At 36.7% G+C, this 19,617-nt stretch overlaps 3 protein-coding genes across 3 annotated transcripts; all 3 read left to right on the top strand.

Annotated features, from left to right (window-relative positions):
* The first annotated feature begins 674 nt into the window (after positions 1-674).
* Positions 675-4,012, top strand: LOC116197082 (protein BASIC PENTACYSTEINE4-like). Its single transcript, XM_031527103.1, has 3 exons — positions 675-867; positions 2,419-2,575; positions 2,660-4,012. The coding sequence occupies exons 2-3, from the start codon at positions 2,519-2,521 to the stop codon at positions 3,536-3,538; spliced, it is 936 nt and encodes a 311-aa protein (XP_031382963.1). The 5' UTR covers positions 675-867; positions 2,419-2,518; the 3' UTR covers positions 3,539-4,012.
* Positions 4,013-5,732: 1,720 nt separating this feature from the next.
* On the top strand, positions 5,733-8,273 carry LOC116197938. Its single transcript, XM_031528219.1, has 3 exons — positions 5,733-6,105; positions 6,276-6,341; positions 7,891-8,273. Exons 1-3 carry the CDS (start codon positions 6,058-6,060, stop codon positions 7,936-7,938), a joined length of 162 nt encoding a protein of 53 aa, XP_031384079.1. The 5' UTR covers positions 5,733-6,057; the 3' UTR covers positions 7,939-8,273.
* A 6,284-nt stretch (positions 8,274-14,557) lies between these two features.
* LOC116194564 (auxin-responsive protein SAUR50-like) lies at positions 14,558-15,413 on the top strand. The gene has a single exon (XM_031523414.1). The coding sequence runs from the start codon at positions 14,664-14,666 to the stop codon at positions 15,096-15,098; it is 435 nt and encodes a 144-aa protein (XP_031379274.1). The 5' UTR covers positions 14,558-14,663; the 3' UTR covers positions 15,099-15,413.
* The last annotated feature ends 4,204 nt before the right edge of the window (positions 15,414-19,617 follow it).

Genomic DNA, 19,617 nt, shown 5'->3' with positions numbered 1-19,617 from the left:
CTATCTCTTTTTTTCTCAATCGAGAGACAAAAATTGAGATAGTTTATTCAGTCTATCAGGTTGAAATGAAAAATTTCGTCTCAAATTTCCGTCTCAGTGGAGAATGAGATGAAATTTTTTGTCTAATTATTTTGAAACGAGACTTGTTCAGACGAACCTTCTAAGATAGAAAATTCTGTCTCTATATCATGTAGAGACGGAGTTTTTCATCTTAATTGTTGTATTGTATCTATATGAGTGAATTTCTGTAGTAAAAATTTATGTCTAGGTCAAAGAACACTATATTATGTATTTTTCTCTGTTGAACTCCTTTTTTTTTTTAACGCATTTTCTCCATATGATAACATCCCTTTTAACAACAAAAGTCGCTCAATAATAAGTTGAGAATTTACTGATTCTTTATTATTAGTGAAATCACATTCGTTTTTCAGAAATAAATATATTTGTTTCGGAAGAAAACAAATATATTAGTTCGACGTGCACTTTTTCCCCTCCTTTTTATTATAAACTCTTAATTACGAGCTGATAGTTACCAATGAAACCGCGTTCATCTTCAGACCACGGCTCATCATTATATGGTTTGTCCAGATTCAGCAGCAATAAAGGCAAATATTATATCCTAGAAATTATAAAAAGGATAAGCACAAATTCAAAAAGGGAGAAAACTGTCCAAAAACGACATCGTTGTCCGGGTCCGCCAGCGCCAACCTGCCTGCCTTCTTCGGCCCCCGTCTCTCTCTCTCTCTCTCTCTCTCTCCTCTCTCCCTCTCACAGAGGTTTCAGACCCCGCCGGAATTTCAGCTCACTGAGTAGCAATCCGACTGCCCCGCCTCCCGGCCGCCGGCCTTCACTCCTTACGCATCCGCCGTAAGTCTCAATTTCTCCATTGATCCCCAATCTTTAAGAAGTTTCGACCTCCGCACCACCCCGCCTCGACACGAAACCCCAATTCACCCTCTGTGTTGATTGCTGAAGATCTAATCTCGTTCTGTTCCATACCCGTTAGTTGTTTCTGTTGTCTTGCTCTGTTTTGATGCTGATTGCAATGGCCTGTCGATTAGGAGGTCCAACTCGCAGTGAGGGTTTTGCTTGATGTTTCACTCTGTATGTTTCGCATGAGAAACGAATGAATCGATCAGCTACTCAGATTATTTTAGGCGTTCGTGCTCTGTTTTTATTCCCTGCTCTTGAATTTTGTATGCTTTGCTCGGAATCCATGTTGTTTTGCTACTGCTCGGTTTGCGAGATTTTCGAATATTATTGCTTTCTGTGGTTCTGTCTGCATAGATCTTAATGGTTATTGAAATGGAAGTATGGGCAGAAACTCATTGTGAAACCGTAGCTCGAAAATGGAAAAAGAAAATGTACTTTATTGAAGTCAGGATTGATTGTGTTCAAGGCGCTGATTGTCGGAGCCGAAATTGCATGGCCCGGGCTCTTGCAAAGGATGTCCGGTGAAGCTAAACTAAAATTAGTTAGGTGATTCTTGAGAAACTTCTTAGTTAAAGTTTGTGATATTAAAAGGGGTGGTTGTTCATTGATGCCTTACATGTCATTTGAGATTTAATGCTAGCCGAATTAAGCTCCGATGCCGACATGGCCAGAAACCAACAAATACAATCTCTGGATTAGGCTTCTTATTTATTAATGAGTATCTCAATGCATGGGTACATAGACTACATTTCAGCCTCTAATTTTTTGTCAGAACTTCCCAGCGCTTCATTGAGGGAGTGAAATTGGTTCTTCATTCTCAAATGCAATATCTTGAAGAAAAATAATCCATTCTGCTTCATTTTTGACGTAATCTTACGGTTTTGGAAGTTATGAGTGTAGAAACTTGGAAGTAGGGGAAATATATATATATATATATATATATAATTATTTTTTCCCCTTATTTCATGTTGGTTTTTCAAGCAACGGCTAGGTTTTCTAGAACTTACGGGATAGGGGAATACCTATATCTAGTTCCTTTTTCCATTCAGTGTGCTACTGGTCCTGCGCACATGTTTTAGTGCCTCATGTTGTATACCTTGGACTAGTAAGTCAAAAACTACAATTTCCCTGCTGCATGTAAAACCCAAGAAGCCTTTCCACTCTTCATGTCTTCCAATTGTCTTCAGCTCCTTAGCAGCTAACTCTGCGATTGTGTTGCATCATCTGTGCCATGGAACTGTGGTATTTTTTCCTTCCCTTTTTGTTTGTATCATATGATTTCCTCTCCAGATTGATATTAGACCGTTCAGCTTTGTGATTTGTCCTTGAATTTGCTTAGCTAATTAGTGATGTAATGTAAGAAAGGATAATCTTCATTTTACATTAAAAAAAAAAGTGAAGAAGGAGGAGAACCCCCCCTCTTTTTTCTTTTTTTTTCCGGGTAACCTGCGGCTGAGCCAGTCTCTGTCTTTTACTCTTTTCCAGACAGATCTACGTGGAAGTTGTGATGAATTGAACCTGAGGGCTTCTGCTTAGATCTCTTTGAAGCAGTTGATGCCTTCAGTTTCCATATTGCAGAGCTGAGATGGATGATGCGAAGGGGAGACAGAAGATGGATTACTACAAAGGAATGCCCCCTTCGGTAAGAGAATCCCGCTATCCTACTATTTAGCCTGTTTAAAGTTTCCCACATTTTGTACTTACAATTTTCCCCTGCTTTCTGCAGTGGAATATACCATCCCAGCAGCAGGCGAAAGCATTTAATGCCCTAGACATGAACCGGAAGATCATGGCCATTTTAGCGGACAAGGACAATGCTATCAGAGAGAGGAATGTCGCTATCAATGAGACTAAGGAAGCCCTGCGAGCTCGTGACGAGGCCATCAAACAGACTAATCAGGCATATGTGGAGCGTGACAAGGCCCTCATGGAGAGGGACAGTGCAAAGGCCGCTCTCCAGTACTTTGTGAATGACATTAGCAACTACTCCACAGCTGGTGGAAATCAGCAAAGGGGCATGAAGCGGGCACACCCATCAGTATCACCATCCTACTCTCACTCGCATCCTTCACAGGTAGATCTACCTGAAGCTTTTGCAGACATGGACGAAGCTCACCAGCAAGTGACGGATGGTTCATCAGGTAAGCCAGGCCGCACAAAGCGCGCGAAACAGAGCAAAGGCAATTCTGCAAGAGGGTCAAAGGGCAAGAAAGTGGGGGAGGATCTGAACATGTGGGCCCCACCACTGGAGAAGAGGGTCCGGTCCAAGTGGGACAGTCGAGAAGAAGGGTTGAACCTGGTGAACTACAATGGGTCTATAATGCCTGTTCCTGTTTGTTCTTGCACTGGAGTGCCTCGGCACTGCTATAAATGGGGAAATGGTGGGTGGCAGTCTTCCTGTTGCACTACGACTATCTCGATGTACCCTCTGCCCCAGATCCCGAACAAACGTCATGCTCGGGTAGGGGGTCGGAAAATGAGTGGCAGTGTGTTCTCAAAGTTGCTCAGTCGACTGGCCGAAGAGGGACATGATCTGTCAGTGCCGCTGGATCTGAAGGATTACTGGGCCAAGCACGGGACCAATCGATACATCACCATTAAGTAATTCGCACCCGGTTATCCACAACAACATGTTATCATAAACTCAGGCCTCTTCTCGGTGCCTGAATTCAGCTCAGCTCAATCTTACTGTGTTTTGGATTCGACCTGAGATTAATTACATTTTTCTGGAGGGATCGGTTTTAGCAGTAACATTGGAGCTTGGACAATTTTTTGCAGTCTCTGGTGGGGTGGGGGAAGACTAACAAGCAAATAGGTGCTCGTCCGATGGGGTTACACAACTGTTAGCCCGGTACATTGCGTCCAATTCTCGATAATTGGATGTCTCATGGGGTCCGACTCTGCTCTGCAGTTCTTGTTCTGTATGTAATGTTGATGGTCTGAGAGGCAGATGGTTCATTTGTGTAGGTGACTGGAACAAAGATGCGGTCATTGTTGGTGTAGGATTTCAATTAAATGTACTTAGGGATTTTTATATTTAATTTCAATACTAAATTGCATTTCGGATTCATAATTTCCATGAATTTTCTCTTTTGGATTTTCAACCAGTAATAATTGGTGTTTTAGTAAAATCACGTTAAATTTGTTAGGAAATTAACAATTTTGCTAATTCACTAGCTTTCTTTGTCCTATGCCTTGCACGGTTCATATTCATATATCTATATCATTTTTATTGTAATTATTTACTTTTTTAAACATGAAATTTATTGTACAAAATTATAATAATTTTCAACTTTTAATTCAAATATTCAAGTAATAATCATAAATTTTTTAATAAAACTTATTATAATGATAATTTCTATTTCATTAATGTGCATCACATTTTAAAATTAATTGTTAATATAAATTTATCACATGTATCAAGTTTTGTAAATATAATATAATTTTATTATTTAAAATTTTTTATAACGTCCATATTTATTTATTTTTTCAGTTAATAATGTTTTGTTATAAAATCTTTTTTTATAGGATCGTGATATTTTTAGAAATTCTATACATCATCATTTTTTTTGTGGTATTTATATCAATTGGTGTTATATACATATTCATTTTTAACACACAAACATACATATATATACATATATATATATATATATATCGTTTCTTATAATAACTATTTTGATTTTTGTAACATATTTGCTATTTAACGTACAATAAAATATGCTCAAAATTAATAAAATTAAATTAATTTTGAATGGTTCGATATGCATATTTTAATTAATGATCTCAATGCATTATATATTTATCTAATCGATCAATGTACTGTATGCATATTTTTATAGATATTCAAACGAAATCGGTTACTTATTTTTTAAATACAAAATCTAATGACATTCTTATTTCAAATATTTATTTTTTATTTTTTATATTATCATAAATTCATATATTACAATAATTTTACCATTATAATTATAGAATTTATGTTAAAATATATTTGCATTCTAACACAATAAAATATGCTCGAACTTAATTTGAAGTTTTATGAGATAATCATTTAATAAAATTAGGCTAGTTTTTAATGGTTCGACAAATATTTTCCAACTAATGGCCTCAATGAATAATATACTTATATGATAATTGTATAATATACATATTTTGATAGATATTTACAAAAAACTGATTCCGTATTTTAATTACGAAATTTGATGATGACAATATTAAATTTTTTATATTACCATAATTTCATATACAACAATAATTTTACCCTTATACTAATAAAAATTAGATTAATATCTAATTGAATAATTAATTGTGAGTACTTATTTGTCACATATTTTTAAAATTGCGTCTTCTCTAAGAAGTCTAGAAGATATTGGATTTATATTATTGGGCTTGACCTGATTAAATCGATTCTCAATTTTTTTGCATATTATTTTAATAATTTTGCCTTTTAATGATAGAGCATTTATTATAATAGGATACCATTTTACTTACATGTATGGATAGATATGGAAGATATCTTAGATTACTAGTTCTGCACTTTGCATTCAGTCCTTTAATGGTCAACTGGATCAAGGAGGGCCGAATGAGCAGATCCGGAGTTCTAACCGGTTCAAGCCGAGCCAAGTTGAATATTGAAAAGCTCAAGCTTGGCTCGCCCAAAAAACCAAAAAAAAAAAAAAAAAACAAAAAACAAAAAAATCAAGCTTTTGCTATACAGCTAACACCGTCAAGTACTAGTCTCTTTCTTGAAACTCATTTCAAGATCTTACCTATAAAAAGTTTGCTGTTTCTTGTAAGCTCGTTTAGCCCCGCGAGCCTATTGAGCCAGCTATTGCCCAGCTCATCTCGAGTATTCATCAAGACCGATCCTGAATGCGAGTCGCGGCAGCATTTTGCTACGGTAACTCTTGGCCGGGCGCAACGGAGTCAGACACCGTTAAGTAACGGAAGGTCCACGGACGCCCCCATAGACTAGAGCGCACGCAATCATAGCCTCGCCGTACGAGCTCTCGCCCAAAAGCCCAAACTTTAGGGCTGAGTCGCCAACAGAACCTCTCCCTTACTCTTCTCTTCTTCCTCCCGAGTTCCATCTGAAGTTTCCGGTACGGTCAACGATTGCTGATGGCGCCGCCGCCGGGACCTTACTCCGGGACCAGCACCCTCGCTCTGGTAAATCTCCTCATCTCCTCTCTGCGTCTGTCCGTCTGTGTTTGGTTTCTCGCTGAGAAATGGAGAATAGCGAATCTGCTAGATCTGAAATCAATGTGATTGGTTATTTGTCGTTGATGATCGATTGTCTTGGAATTTGATTGAATTCTGTCGGATTTGGGGGTGGATAGGTGGCTCGTGTTTCGGCGTTCTCTTTCGGGCTCGTTTATGGGAACATGAAGCTCAAGTATCTCAAGGTACTCTTGTCTTGTCAGATCATTGCTCACATTCTTCTCTTTGCGCTTATCCCGGGTTTCCCTTGACAACGATTTATTATTATGCTTATACCCTTATCTATAGAGTATGCATTGGGATGATATTGCTTGATATTGACTGAACTGCCTCTTGCTTCGAAAAATGTATTGATCGAAGTATTTACTTGACTGGGGTTTTGGCAAATACTAGGGCTTGTTAGTGGGGGTTTATGGCTTTAGGAAGCTTACTTACATTTTCCGGTGATGGCCTTCGGGTCTATAGGAGCATAACCTTTCTCATGTGGCATTTGTTAAGCTACAATGACTACATTCTGGTCGATAGCATGATGAAGTGTGCCCTCAATATGTTTGTAATTGGTTGGTTGAAGGAGCTTAGTGCAGGTCTTTAATAGCCTATGAGGAACTTTGAAGTACTTGCAAGCAACTACCCACGAGTGGTAGAATCCAGAATCCTACAATGATCAAGTTTCGAGCTGACCTTGTTACTTATTAACCATAGAATTACCTCTGAAGAGGTCAACGCTTAAATGTTTTTCTCGGTTGTGAGGAGTCTCTGGGTTCATTTGTGCTTCTGAAGCATATTGCGGGGGCTGTGACATTTTTCATTCTTCGGCACTGATTACTTGGGCTATGGATCTTGCATGACTTTACACTTCGCATTGGGAAGCAGCTTTTTTCCATTATGCTAAGCAGACATTAGAACATAGAGAGATGCATTGCTTTCTGAAAATGCCCTTTGGTAAAAAAGAATTTAGAGACAAAAATTCATAAATCTACGTCATGATCAGAGGCGATGCAACAAAAGAATTGCCTTGTCAGATTCAAGCATGTATGACTGTGACCAAGTAAATGCATATGCATAACTTACTAGGATTGCGTGTAGTGCTTTGACTACTGAAAACATTGTTAATAACGTTATTAGGTGCCCTGTGTGTCTTGTACCTCTAAAGTACTACTTCATCATAAGTCTTGTCCACCAGTAAGGGTAAATTTGTATTATAATTTTCTATTACCCTTTATATGTGTTTTTCCTTTTATTTACTATGGATGAAAGGTAGCTTCTGGCACATGCTATAACAAATGAGATTGTTCTGTGATAGGTTGAGTTTCTTTAACAGACACAATAGGTGAATCTCATTGGATAATATCAATATGCATATGCATATAGTGGATTGCATACATCTGCTTCCCTAGTTGTGAACTGAGAGCGTATTGCATATATTTTTTGTAATAAGGAGGTGTTTCTTGCAGATGTGGTGTGCGATCAAAGTTTATCATTTATTATACCCAGGTGTATGACTTTTGGTATTGGTTATTCAATGATACATCTTTTGTTATTTCACGGCTGTCTGATCTGAGGATTTTGCCTTCTTTTGGAAATGTACTCACATTAGCTTATGATGCTCAATATGAAAACTGCCTGTGACGAGCACCTATTGACTGTCTCATCAGACCATTTGACTCTAACGCAGAAGTGATTTCTGTCCTAATAGACTTCAAATTTCTCACTTGTTATTTCTGATTTTGCTAGGCAAAGGCGAAGTCCCAAAGAAAAGCTGAAGCGAAGGCTCACCACTAGAGTTTTTCATTTCTTTTACAGTGTGGTTCCGAGGGATGATGTCTCTTCAGAGAGAAAACAAAGAATGTGGATTGAGTTATGACGTTCGAGTTAGCGATCCAATAATGGAGTTAGTAGGATTTTACCGGATTGCCTTACCATAAGAATCAGGAGGCCATTGCAAACTCTGCAGAATTACAAATTTCTCAAGATTTTTGTGCATCTATTCTTGGGTAATGGCATTTTTCCTTGACCAAACGATGCTTGAGTTCTCATTTCCATTGTGGACATTTTTCTCTAAGACAAAAGGATAAACAAAGGCGGTGTGCACCAGCTGCAATAACTTGACATTTCAATCCGATTCCGTTTTCTTTTCATTCTCCTGCATGGAATGTGCAACATGAAGATCCTTGACGAATTAAGAAATTGATATGGCAGGTCCGGCTTCGTTACACTGAAAATTTAACCTATGGTTAGATCCTTCTATAATTGTTATTTCTGAGTGTTGGCTCTTTCCTTAGCGAGGGCAATCAGATTCGGCTGTAGTCCGTGCTGGAAAACTCAAACAATGTGCAGCGGCTGCACATTGAAAATTACATGGAAGTTCATGAGTTTGTATTTGGCACCGAGAGGTCTCGACGGTGATTATCATAGCACTTATAACTGTATGATCCGTCAAGTGCGCAATATGGGCATCGTACAAAATGTCATTTATATGTGGATCAAACTTAATTTATTAGGTTTGACCCGGTTTATCCTCCTGGACCACGATCTCATCAATAACCCACAAGTGCAAGCTGGAGGCAACTCGACTCGAATTCAGATCATCTGGTCTTGTCAATGTATCACGACTAATCCGGTTTCGTTTCTTCCCGGAATGGGTCGAGTATTAATTGCAGAGCCTCCCTATTTGAGTCCAACATTGAAGAAGTACTTCGACCCTGTCTAATCAATTATAAGCCAATAATTAATTTCTCAATGATTGAAACAGACTATTATTTTTAATTTGACATTTATATTCTAGGCGCTTTTCTTTATTATGTAGATTAAACTAGTCTAATTCTTGTTTTTTTCTTAATCTACCAATCACAGCTCTGGAAATTATTAAAAAATTTAAAACTTTTTTTTTAATCTACAATTTGTTAATAATTCGAAACTCTGTATTCATTTGGATGACAAATTCATGGCCACCAGAATTCTGTTGCAGCATGCAAAGACATATCAGATATATGGCTCTATCAACATACGTGCAATGAGAAGACACTGCCAGCTTTCGAACTGCTCCGACGTAATATCTCTCTTAACAAGTTGATGATTAAATCGATCTTCTGTGGAAGAAAACAACCGAACCAAATCTGATTTCTGATCTCGACGTTTCCCAAATTTCTTCATATAATTAATGAATGCAGTTCTAAGCCAAATCCATTTCCCTGCGATCTACACGCTCACGTGCAGATCAAAAGAACACTTCAAACACTTTTTCCGTTTCTTTTCAACTATATACAGATGAAGTCGATTATTATTGTACCACATACTCATGCCATCAATCGAGAAATCGAATTATATCCATTCAAAGGAAATGCAGGCTGCTGCATGAAGTTGTTATAATTAGGACTTCCGTCTCTTAGAGTCCAAATCATGCAGCTCAGCAAGGTTGAAGACAAACATGAACTTATGCAACATCAAATGATCTTTTACTTGTGACAGATATTGGTCTCGGTTATCCGAATGCACTTGCTATCAAAGTTTTCCATCACGCTAATTTCGTGGTAATGCAGGTGGCACCTAGCCTCTGCTTTGCGTTTCACCGGTCAGTGCTGATGCTGAATTTGATTTGCGTCTCGTCAACAGGACGGTGTCGTTGTCCAGGCCATTGTAATTTAGTATCGGACGCTTTTCAGTAATGTGATGGTGATTCTATGATCTAGGTAAAAGATCGATTTGAACGGTTGATTCTCAATGCGTTCATATGCAATTCCTTCATTTGCAATCCACTCTCGATGTTTACGCAGAAGCGATTACCCTATTCGCGAAAGAATATTTCACGAGACGATACGAGTAGTCCATTGATAAAACCATGACTTCGTGCTGAGAGTGGCTTGAAATCTACAGACAGACCCGGTATTATTATTATATTATTATTATTATTATTATTTTATAGAAGAAATGAAAGCTGGCCGTCCGTAGGAATGAGGGGGAGAGTGGGTGGTTTTTCCCACCTGCACCCCACCTTTTTTCTATTTAAATTTTAGTAGTTTGAATTTTTATTAAATTTAATTATACAAGTCTTTTTTTTTCATACGGTGTATACTGGGTTATATTCCGAACTTTACTAGATTCAATTAATCTAGATTCGAGTGAGATCGACTTACTAAAAGATAAAACTCTTTTACTCGTGAAAGCAGGTTCGTAGGAATGAGGGAGAGAGTGTAGTGGGTTTTTTCCACCCGCACCCCCCCTTTTTTTAATTTTAGTATTTTATAATTTTATTAAATTTAATTATACAGGTCTCTTTTTTTATACGGCGTGTATCACTTACTATTCTGAACTTTACTAGATTCGATTAATTTAGATTTGAACGAGATCGATTCACTAAACTATTCTGCTCGTGAATTTTCTCCAATTACAAAACTTGCACATGATGCTTTACCTGAGGATAATAAGTGCTGACTCACCTAAAACCAACGTGACTACTCTACGCCGTATTTTTTGGTTCAACAATTAGTCACCAATTTAAATAGTCACTTTTTATTTGTCATTTTTGATGTGCTCCACTTAATATTCCAAAGTTCATTATGCCTGACTAATCTAGGTTCGAATAAGGATGATCACACTTAGGAATAATCTCTCACAATCGTGAATATTCCCCAATCACAAGACTCATACCTGAGGTTGTACGTACCATGCGTGATACTAATAATAATATTTTTTTAAAAAAATAATAACGATTAATTTAACGACGTAGATAAAATTGTAACGATATATTATAATAAGTAAAAATTAAGTTATACATTTATAGAAAGAAAAGTGGCTTAATATGGGGTTTACTTCAAATATTTTTTCTCTTTTCTTACCGAAACATGTGTTCTACGCTAATGTAGGTATTAAGAGATGAGGACTTTTTTTTTTGAAAATTAATTAATTAAATTGATTATATAGGTAGTTTCTTGAGAGTTAATAAGGTTTTTTAATATAATGAAGTTTTTTAATTCATTTAATATTTTTATAATAATAACATATGTTCGAAAATAATTTAGAGTATCATATATTTTTCAATGTATACCCTAGTTATATAATAAATCCTGAAATATCATAATGATTTTCTTATTAAAAATATCAGATAAATTCTTTTAATATATTTCAATATTCTAACAACTATGGATTGAGAAAATAGCCTAATGAAATAAAACATAGCTCTATAGCTATTATTTGATACAACTTTTGTACCTGCAGCGAAGCGCGACACATTTCCTAGTATGATTGAAAAGACATTAGTAAATTCTATAAAACGATACTCGATCCGAAAATAGAAATATATGGTAGAATCGGACTTCTTCGCCCACGGACACACGAATTGTGTACTCTGTCATCACGAAGCATACCATGCACGTGACACACGTACTGTGGACTTCTTCGCCCGTGAAATTCTTCTTGGGTTGGATCGGCCCCAACGATTTGCGAATTTACGGCACACATCCAATCGCAAACTTTCTCCCCGTGATTATAGGAACTCGATCAGGCCATATCTGCAATCATCATTTTGATTAACGGAGAATATAAGTGTAACCACGTCGGTACTTGCAATTTCTTGAATTAATTAATTGAGCCAACCACCAGAAATTTTACTAATTACCAAAACAAATTTATTTAATTATTTATAATAAGTCACTATCAATCGATCTAATTTAGGATCTCATTGGACAGAATAATTGGGACAGGGCCCCAGCATATATTCCTGTAAATCTTGCATTATCTCCTAATTAAAATTTAATTTTAATTTAGAGGAAAGGGGCTTCCTATGTTAATATTAAAGCTTAGGGGGGACAAGGGATCGTGGGATTAGAAAGTACTTTGTCCAAGGAGAGAATTAATTAATTTACCCGAAACAAATCTTGCGCATATATATTAATTGCTTGTCCCTCTCATGTTTACTTCTTTTGGTTCAGTTGAGTTAAAAGAGGACAAAAATTAATAATTTTACTGGTCATCATGAGCAAAAAGACTAATCTAACGTGTATATTAAGCACTTATATATATATATATATCCCAGGCTTCGGCCTCCCAATTACCGAATATATATATATATATATATATGCAACAAATATGTTTTACAATTGTATATAGTATGCCCTTGATTGACTTGTATAAATATAAATATATATATTGTTGATAAATTATCTTTTTGCTTAATAGAAAGCTTTTCTCTTTTTATTGAATACTAATGATATGATGACGGGCGATTCCAACGAGTGTCTTTTCCATTAATAAGAAGGTCGGGTTATTTCCACAACTAATCCGACTATATATTTCCACAACCATTAATAGTTACTTGACTAGAATGACTTCATTCTTTATGTAGTCTCCTAATTTCATAATTCTCTCTTCCAACAATCTTATATCCTATTTTACTTCACCAATTTATATTTTCCTTTTACAATGTAATTAATTACTTCGCATGTAATGTGATCTAACATATATGGGTGATTCTTCGAAATTAAATCTTGAGATAGACAATAAGATGATGTTAATTGCTATATAAACATCTATCTATGATATAATCTCTCAAGAATTACTTAGAATTACCTAGTTCTAATAACTTGAAGAGATTGTTACAACCAAGATGGGTAGAGCTAAAATCCTGCTTTCAAATGCAGATTCAACCTTGAGAAGGCTTTGATTAGTATATTAGTTAAGCTTGAACCTTAATGTGTTACATATTTGTGTGTGTGTGTGTTTTTTTTAAAGACACTTAGAGGAAGTGAATCAAAGCACTATGCTTTTCTTCGTATATTATGAATTTGAAATTTGTGAACTCTAAATTCTAAAGAGGACATGATTATTGATGAGTTTGGCAGATTATGTTTCAAGCAGTTGCTCTGAAATGTCATATAACCCAGCAGGGATCTTTTTTGTTGAAGCTAACCTGAATACGTCACATAAACTTGTTATTTCGTAAATATTCAAAAGTGAATCGTACTAATATTTCTATTAATCAAAATCTTAGAAAAATAAAAAGATCAAATGATGAGAAAAGGAAAACAATAGATAAAACTAATTTATTTTTGAATTGCAATATATTTTATATCAAATAGTATATATATATATATATATACATATACACGAACCTCTCTAAGGCTCACCACAAACGGCTCCCTCTCAAATATAAACTCAAAGAAGCAGTCGATCGGCTCTTAATGCAAAGTCGTCCTTCGGCCACGATAATCTGTGCGCAAGCACATGCAGACGCAAGAACAAACCCAGCAATTGATAAAAGAACCACGACGTTACGCTACACGAAATAATGCTCATGATGAGGGCCTTGGCCGTCTCTGAAAATTAACTAAGAAAATGCAGAAATCGTCATGGGGAATCACAATCTTTGGGGTTTGGAAGTGGAAACAATATTTGGGATTGTAATCAAACTTGTCGTGTGTGTTGCTAACAAATCAAAGACTATATTTTGTTTTAACTTTGACTGGCAAGAACATGAAGTAAACCCTTTATTAAAGTGCTAGGGTTTTGTGTCGGCTCAACCGATGATAAAAAATTAAGAATAATAAACTAACTAATGGTGCTTTATTTAATTTGGAATGTTAGTTTAGATCATGTGGGTGAAAGATTAGATGCCTCAAACCAGAAGCATAACAGAAGGGAATCTCTATCGAATCGTATCCCTTATTACCAGGTTTAGGTTGTTGATTTTGTCTGCCTTAATTTTCTCAAAATTTCAACCATTTGAGTTCTATATTATAATGTGTTCTCAACTATCTTCGAGTTTCACTACATGATCCAGTGTCATGCCAGCCAGATCTTTCCCGAATACGTGGTCGTATTACTTCTGAGTAGGCATACCACAGCTAGTAGCTTCGCGATATGTTTGGGTAGAGGGATTTGGAGGAAAATATTGAATAAGAGAAGATTTGGAAGGGCTCCATCCAATATATTTTGCAGAGTCAAAGATGAAAATGAAAATCCTTCTGATGTGGAGCAAAACATATAACTGTTGGAACGGAAGAAGTTCGAGAAAATTATGTAAGACGCTTCTTTTTTGTATCCTATGTCCGATCAATGCATAACTATCACACCAAACGTACAAGTGCTCGTTATACAATGCAGAGTGGGAGAGTTCATTAAGTAATCTACTTGAAAATATTATACATCTTCATTTTTCAACCCATTGTATCATACTCCGGATTGAGTCATATTTTATTGGTAAAAGTGGGAACGAACCTCAAAACGCCATTTTTTAATTAAAATCAAAAAGAGGAAAAAAAAAAAAAAGAAAAAGGAAAAAGAGAACCTTTGCTACTGCTTAGTCAACGGTCAAACACAACTGAACTTCCATGGCATTGTCGTAAATATCCCCAACTCCACGGGCTATTCCATCGGCGGCGGTCTTATAATACCGAAACGGCGAGATTCTCCCACCAAAGCTCAGTTCCACTCCGCCCTTTTCCGCTTTTCCACTCTCTCTCTTCTCTCTCTCTTCCGTTCCCGAAAGGGCAAAGTAGAGAGGGAAAGAGGCAATGCCGCTAGCCAAGTGCAGCAACAAGATCCGCCGCATCGTCCGGATCCGCCAGATGCTCCGGCGGTGGCGTCTCAGGGCGGCCTCCCGCGGCCACTCCCAGCCTCCAGCGGACGTTCCGTCAGGCCACGTCGCCGTCGTCGTCGGCACCGCCCGCAGGAGGTACGTCGTCCGGGCGTCCCACCTAAACCACCCCGTCTTCACCGGCCTCCTCGTCCGGGCCGAGGAGGAGTACGGCTTCGCCAACCCCGGCCCCCTCACCATCCCCTGCGACGAGTCCCTCTTCGAGGAGGCGCTTGGCCTCGCCGCCCGATCCGACCCGGCCAGGTCCGGCCGACGCCCTCTCTCAGACGAGCTCCGGCGGTGCTGCCACTTCGGCTCCTCGAGGTACCCGGAGTTCCTGGCCGAGTCGAGGCCGCTGCTGAACGGGATCTGAAGGAGGTTCGAGCCGGCCGGTCGAGCTGATTTTTAGTTCTTTTTTCCATTATTTTTTTTCCCGGTTTGGAGAAATTTATTAGGGAAGTTTGTCGGAGGATGGCGTGTAGAGGTAAGGTTTTTCTCTAGCCGAGTCATCCCGAGTTGACCGGACCGGACCGGACCGGAGTGGGGAGCGGTCCCAGGGGTGATTAGGGTTTATAATCTCTCCTGTAAATTTTTTCAAGGGGACTGCTTGGCTCAACTAATCTGTAGGGATTAATTATTATTAATATTCCTGCTAATCAGATATACTGAAAATGTGTTTGAGACTCCACTATGTATTTGTTTCATCTTTTCCCGCTTCGGGGGATCAAGTGTTCAAATGGTAACCCCCGAATATTCGAATCTCAGATCGGTTCATTAAGTCCGTCCCCCTACCGTACTTTTATAGTTTTGTTCAATTCATAGTTCCCTCTCATGGCTTGGGAAGCATCGATGAATAAGCATAGCACGCTCAGTTTTTGAGACTGCCCGTGGTCTAATGAATTCGACGCAGCTAATGTTCGTTATTCCGAGGTTTTATCGTACCGGAGCTGTGCTGGAAGTGTTCATGGTTTATACATTGTAAGTTAGTTGTCAGAAAATATTTTGAATGGCTATAGAAAATAGAATCTTCAGGTTGAAATATTATAACAGGTTTTTCTTTTATTTTTCTGATCAATTTACCCATAATAGTAATTTTTTTTTTAAAGTATATTATGATATTCGAAAACCAAATCAACCCCAATCACGGATTGGATCACTGTAGATTAGAACTTTTCTAATTATAATTTTTTTTATTCATAAGTCTTAAATTCATTTGAAATCCTATCTAATGAATATAATATCAGAAAAATAAATATTGAGTTGTTTGAATTAGTCTATGCAGATTAAAAAATTATTTTATCTCTGCCTCGCTCCATTTTTAAAATGCCATCCACGTCAGATTAGGAAAAACAAATTTCTCTAGAATGAGGGAGGTGTCAGACTAAGACGTGTAAATTACGTGCAATTCCAGTTATTGTATTCTTTTTAATTGCAATTTGCCAAATTATTTACGATGTTTACAGCACAGAACTAATATATGTCTCGTGGAAAAAATATTTTTATAAATGTTATCAGTGAGTAAACCATACATAATTTCAGAGCCATAAATTTATGAACGTTAAAATTTGAAAAAAAGGGAAAAAGATTTTAAAAAACAAATAATAGCAATTTTGAATGGATTTCACTCTTATGTCAACCTAGCTTTTACATGAAAACTTATTGAAAAAGGACGAGTCAAATGCTGTCGGGTTTTGATTCGTCCTCAGACGAAATATTCTACGAGCAAGTCGTTTCATTGAAGAAAATCCGTAGTAAGCTCAATCTACAATATTTTTGTTCCTTGGAATCATTCATAAAACTATGATAGTAGTCGAGTCAACGTGATTGTAACGTACGTATGAAAATATTAGAAAAATCAACAATACTGAAAGGACAGAATATGAATGGTGCGTTTGGTTTCAAAATTAAAGTAATATTAATTTTGATTGTGAAAAATGACAAATGATTGTGTAGTGTGTTGAGTTAAAATTTAAGTTAAAATTGGAAAATGTGTATTTTTATTGTATAGTGTGTTGAGTTAGAGTTAAAGTTAAAATTTTTGTGATTTTAACTGCGAAATCAAACGGAACAGTATGGTTTCCAATAGGATACCTAAGGGGGGCCAGGTACGAAACTTTGATATAGGAAGGAACCGAAAATAACGTAGATTGATTTGAAGTCTAGCGTTTGAGATTGGGGTGGATATCTTTGTCAATAGGAGAAAGGCAAAAGCTAGTATAGATAAGGATTAGGTTTGAATTTTTTTCACCCCATCTTTGGCTTTTGTTTGTTGGTTATCTTTCGTATAAGTGACCATCGATCATAAGGAGAGATGATGCCGGAGACAACCCTATTCCTCCTAATGATTGATGAGGTCTATGCAGCTCAAGTCACCATTGACCACCTTAGATTCCATTGACAACCTGAATTTTTCCATATCCTAACTATAAAACCTAAGAGGGTTTGTCCACGAGTTCTGAAAATAATACCCTGGATAGTTTGAAGTTCGTATTACCTGGTAAAACTATTTGAGTCACTTTCACAGATTTATCAAGTAATTCGTAGGTTTGACATGAGGCAATAAAAAAAAAAAAGATACAAAGATCTCACCAACCAAGACAAAACTTGGGCTATTTTAACCTTTTTGTCAACTTCTAAAAGGACCCGATATAATAATTAAAGGGTACGTAATAAAAATGCGAAGATAATTAACAAATAACAATAATAATTTTACTACGAGTCGGCTCTTATAATAATGCAATGCCATCTACCAACACTAGATTGTATCGTGAATGAGTTTGTCCCACACGAGATGGGGAAGGAGTTTTTGATGATTGTAGGCTTTTTAGGTTTAAGGAAGCTCAATATATAGTCATTTGAATAATTTGATTTAGGATTTTTAGAAATATGAGAAAAAGAAAAGAGAGACCAAAAAAAAAAAAGGGCTAAATTGGGCTGGTAAGTCCAAACGGATGACCGATGGGCCAAATTGAGCACAAAGAGCTTTCCAATTGGAGTCGACTTTATATTTGTGCTCTTTTCATATAGGAATCTTCAAATTAAGTTATACGATAGATAATAGTTGCGTAAATTGGCTCACAGATGAAGCCCCGAGTATCGCCCTTGGGAGTTTAATAAGGACTTAATGTTCTCGTTCAAGCCGAGTCTCCATTTTTTCTTCCTCAGAGATGTCGCAGGGGTTACTTATGCACATCCCAATTTATTTATGAATGTCTCGAACGGTTTCAGTCCTGTATTTCAATTACAGAAAGGGAAAATTTTTCAAACTAACTTTCAATCATGCTAACGTTGTGAATCATGCAAGGAAGGAATTAATAACTCATCCCCAAAACAATTAGATGAAATGAAGAAGAGAAGAATTTGCCATTTCGAAACTAAATTGTTCAGAAAAAATTCATAATTATAAAATAGAATTCGCTTATTTAAGAGATGGTTGGGGGAGCGTCCACTCATTTTAAAAGTCTCGCCCTCTGGCCATGGACACTAAGGTCCTCGGGATTGCCATTAGCTTACAAAGTCCATAAATTCGACCAATAAAAGTATTGATTAAGTGATTAGTAATTCACCCCCGTGAAAAAGAGAATGCAAGTTCGAACTTTCAGAAACGCACTTGTTGGGAAGAAAAATAGCATTTAATGCTTGATTTCCCGACTGAATTAGTCAGATCTCAATAGGTTTTGGATATTAGGGTACACACCTAAAAAAAAAAATCATATATCCGTACGATTACTCTTTGCACGGTCAAGTGGTACCCGAGCATGCGAAACGGGACGCACAGTCAGGTGGGCAGCACGTGGAGCGGGTCAGGCTAACCCACTCAGGGCCTGGCACGTGGGACCCCTGACAGCACATAAATAATAAATAAAAAATAGCAATTTGAGTAATAAAAATAAATTTAATTATTTTATGGATTATAAATAAAATCTATGAATACAATATAATGAAATATAAATGATTCCCTCTAATTATTAATAAAGGGATATGAGTAATCTCATCACTAGTATTGAGCATAACATCTATTGATTATCATATAATAGCATATGTCATTGCATTACTACATCTTTGATAATAAATTTAATTATTTGTATGACACGTCGTTGGAGATATCGAACCGTCTTGGCTAAACTATCTTTCGTCCCTTCAATAATAATTTTATTTCCTTTTATGGATCTTCCATTTATATATTCATAAAATATATATATGAAAAAAAAATGTTAATGTACATATATGTACGTGAGTCTGCCTTTGCCATATGGGTTTCTAGCAGAAGGCAGATGACATAATTGTTGGCTGACAACTATCTAAATGAAGCATAGGGCAGAGTACAGTTTCGTACGAACCTTCCCACATAGTTATATACGTATTCTATATTCAATCAATTCGAACGCATCATATAAAATGTTTGTTCCCCACTTGTAGCTTTAGAAGGAGAAGATATGCCTTTCATGTCTTTCAATCCACAGAAAATGTTCTGTTTGGAAGAGAACGCTTTGAAAATGATACATCCCGAAGGGACCCGCTCAATATACATCGAAACAAAAAATCGAAATGCCCCCGATTGCTGAGAATCTCATGTTGGTCTATCCGATATTCCACTGGTAAATTGGTTCAATGCTACATGTTATAGCTAGTTTTATGTTTATATCAAACGTAAGGTTGTGTTAATGAGATATGTTCTCAGTTGCCTTTTATAGTATATTAGAATGGTTCGGAACACTCATCCATCTATACATAATATAAACTTGACTACATCGTAATAAATATGGGTATAATAGTAATCCATCTATCTATATATAATATAAACTTAACTACATCGTAATAAATAAGGGTAGAATAATAATCTATCCATATCTATATTTATAAAGTTATATCCCAACAATAAATCGAGGTAG

Source organism: Punica granatum, chromosome 2 (genome assembly GCF_007655135.1).
Source record: "Punica granatum isolate Tunisia-2019 chromosome 2, ASM765513v2, whole genome shotgun sequence".
Lineage (NCBI taxonomy): Eukaryota > Viridiplantae > Streptophyta > Magnoliopsida > Myrtales > Lythraceae > Punica > Punica granatum.
This window is presented reverse-complemented; position numbering and strand designations above follow the sequence as displayed.

Coding starts and splice junctions, on each gene's coding strand:
- LOC116197938 (XM_031528219.1), top strand. CDS start 6,058: ATGGCGCCGCCGCCGGGACCTTACTCCGGGACCAGCACCCTCGCTCTG. Junction 6,106..6,275: donor GGACCAGCACCCTCGCTCTG/GTAAATCTCCTC, acceptor GGGGGTGGATAG/GTGGCTCGTGTTTCGGCGTT. Junction 6,342..7,890: donor TGAAGCTCAAGTATCTCAAG/GTACTCTTGTCT, acceptor TGATTTTGCTAG/GCAAAGGCGAAGTCCCAAAG.
- LOC116197082 (XM_031527103.1), top strand. CDS start 2,519: ATGGATGATGCGAAGGGGAGACAGAAGATGGATTACTACAAAGGAATG. Junction 2,576..2,659: donor ACAAAGGAATGCCCCCTTCG/GTAAGAGAATCC, acceptor TGCTTTCTGCAG/TGGAATATACCATCCCAGCA.
- LOC116194564 (XM_031523414.1), top strand. CDS start 14,664: ATGCCGCTAGCCAAGTGCAGCAACAAGATCCGCCGCATCGTCCGGATC.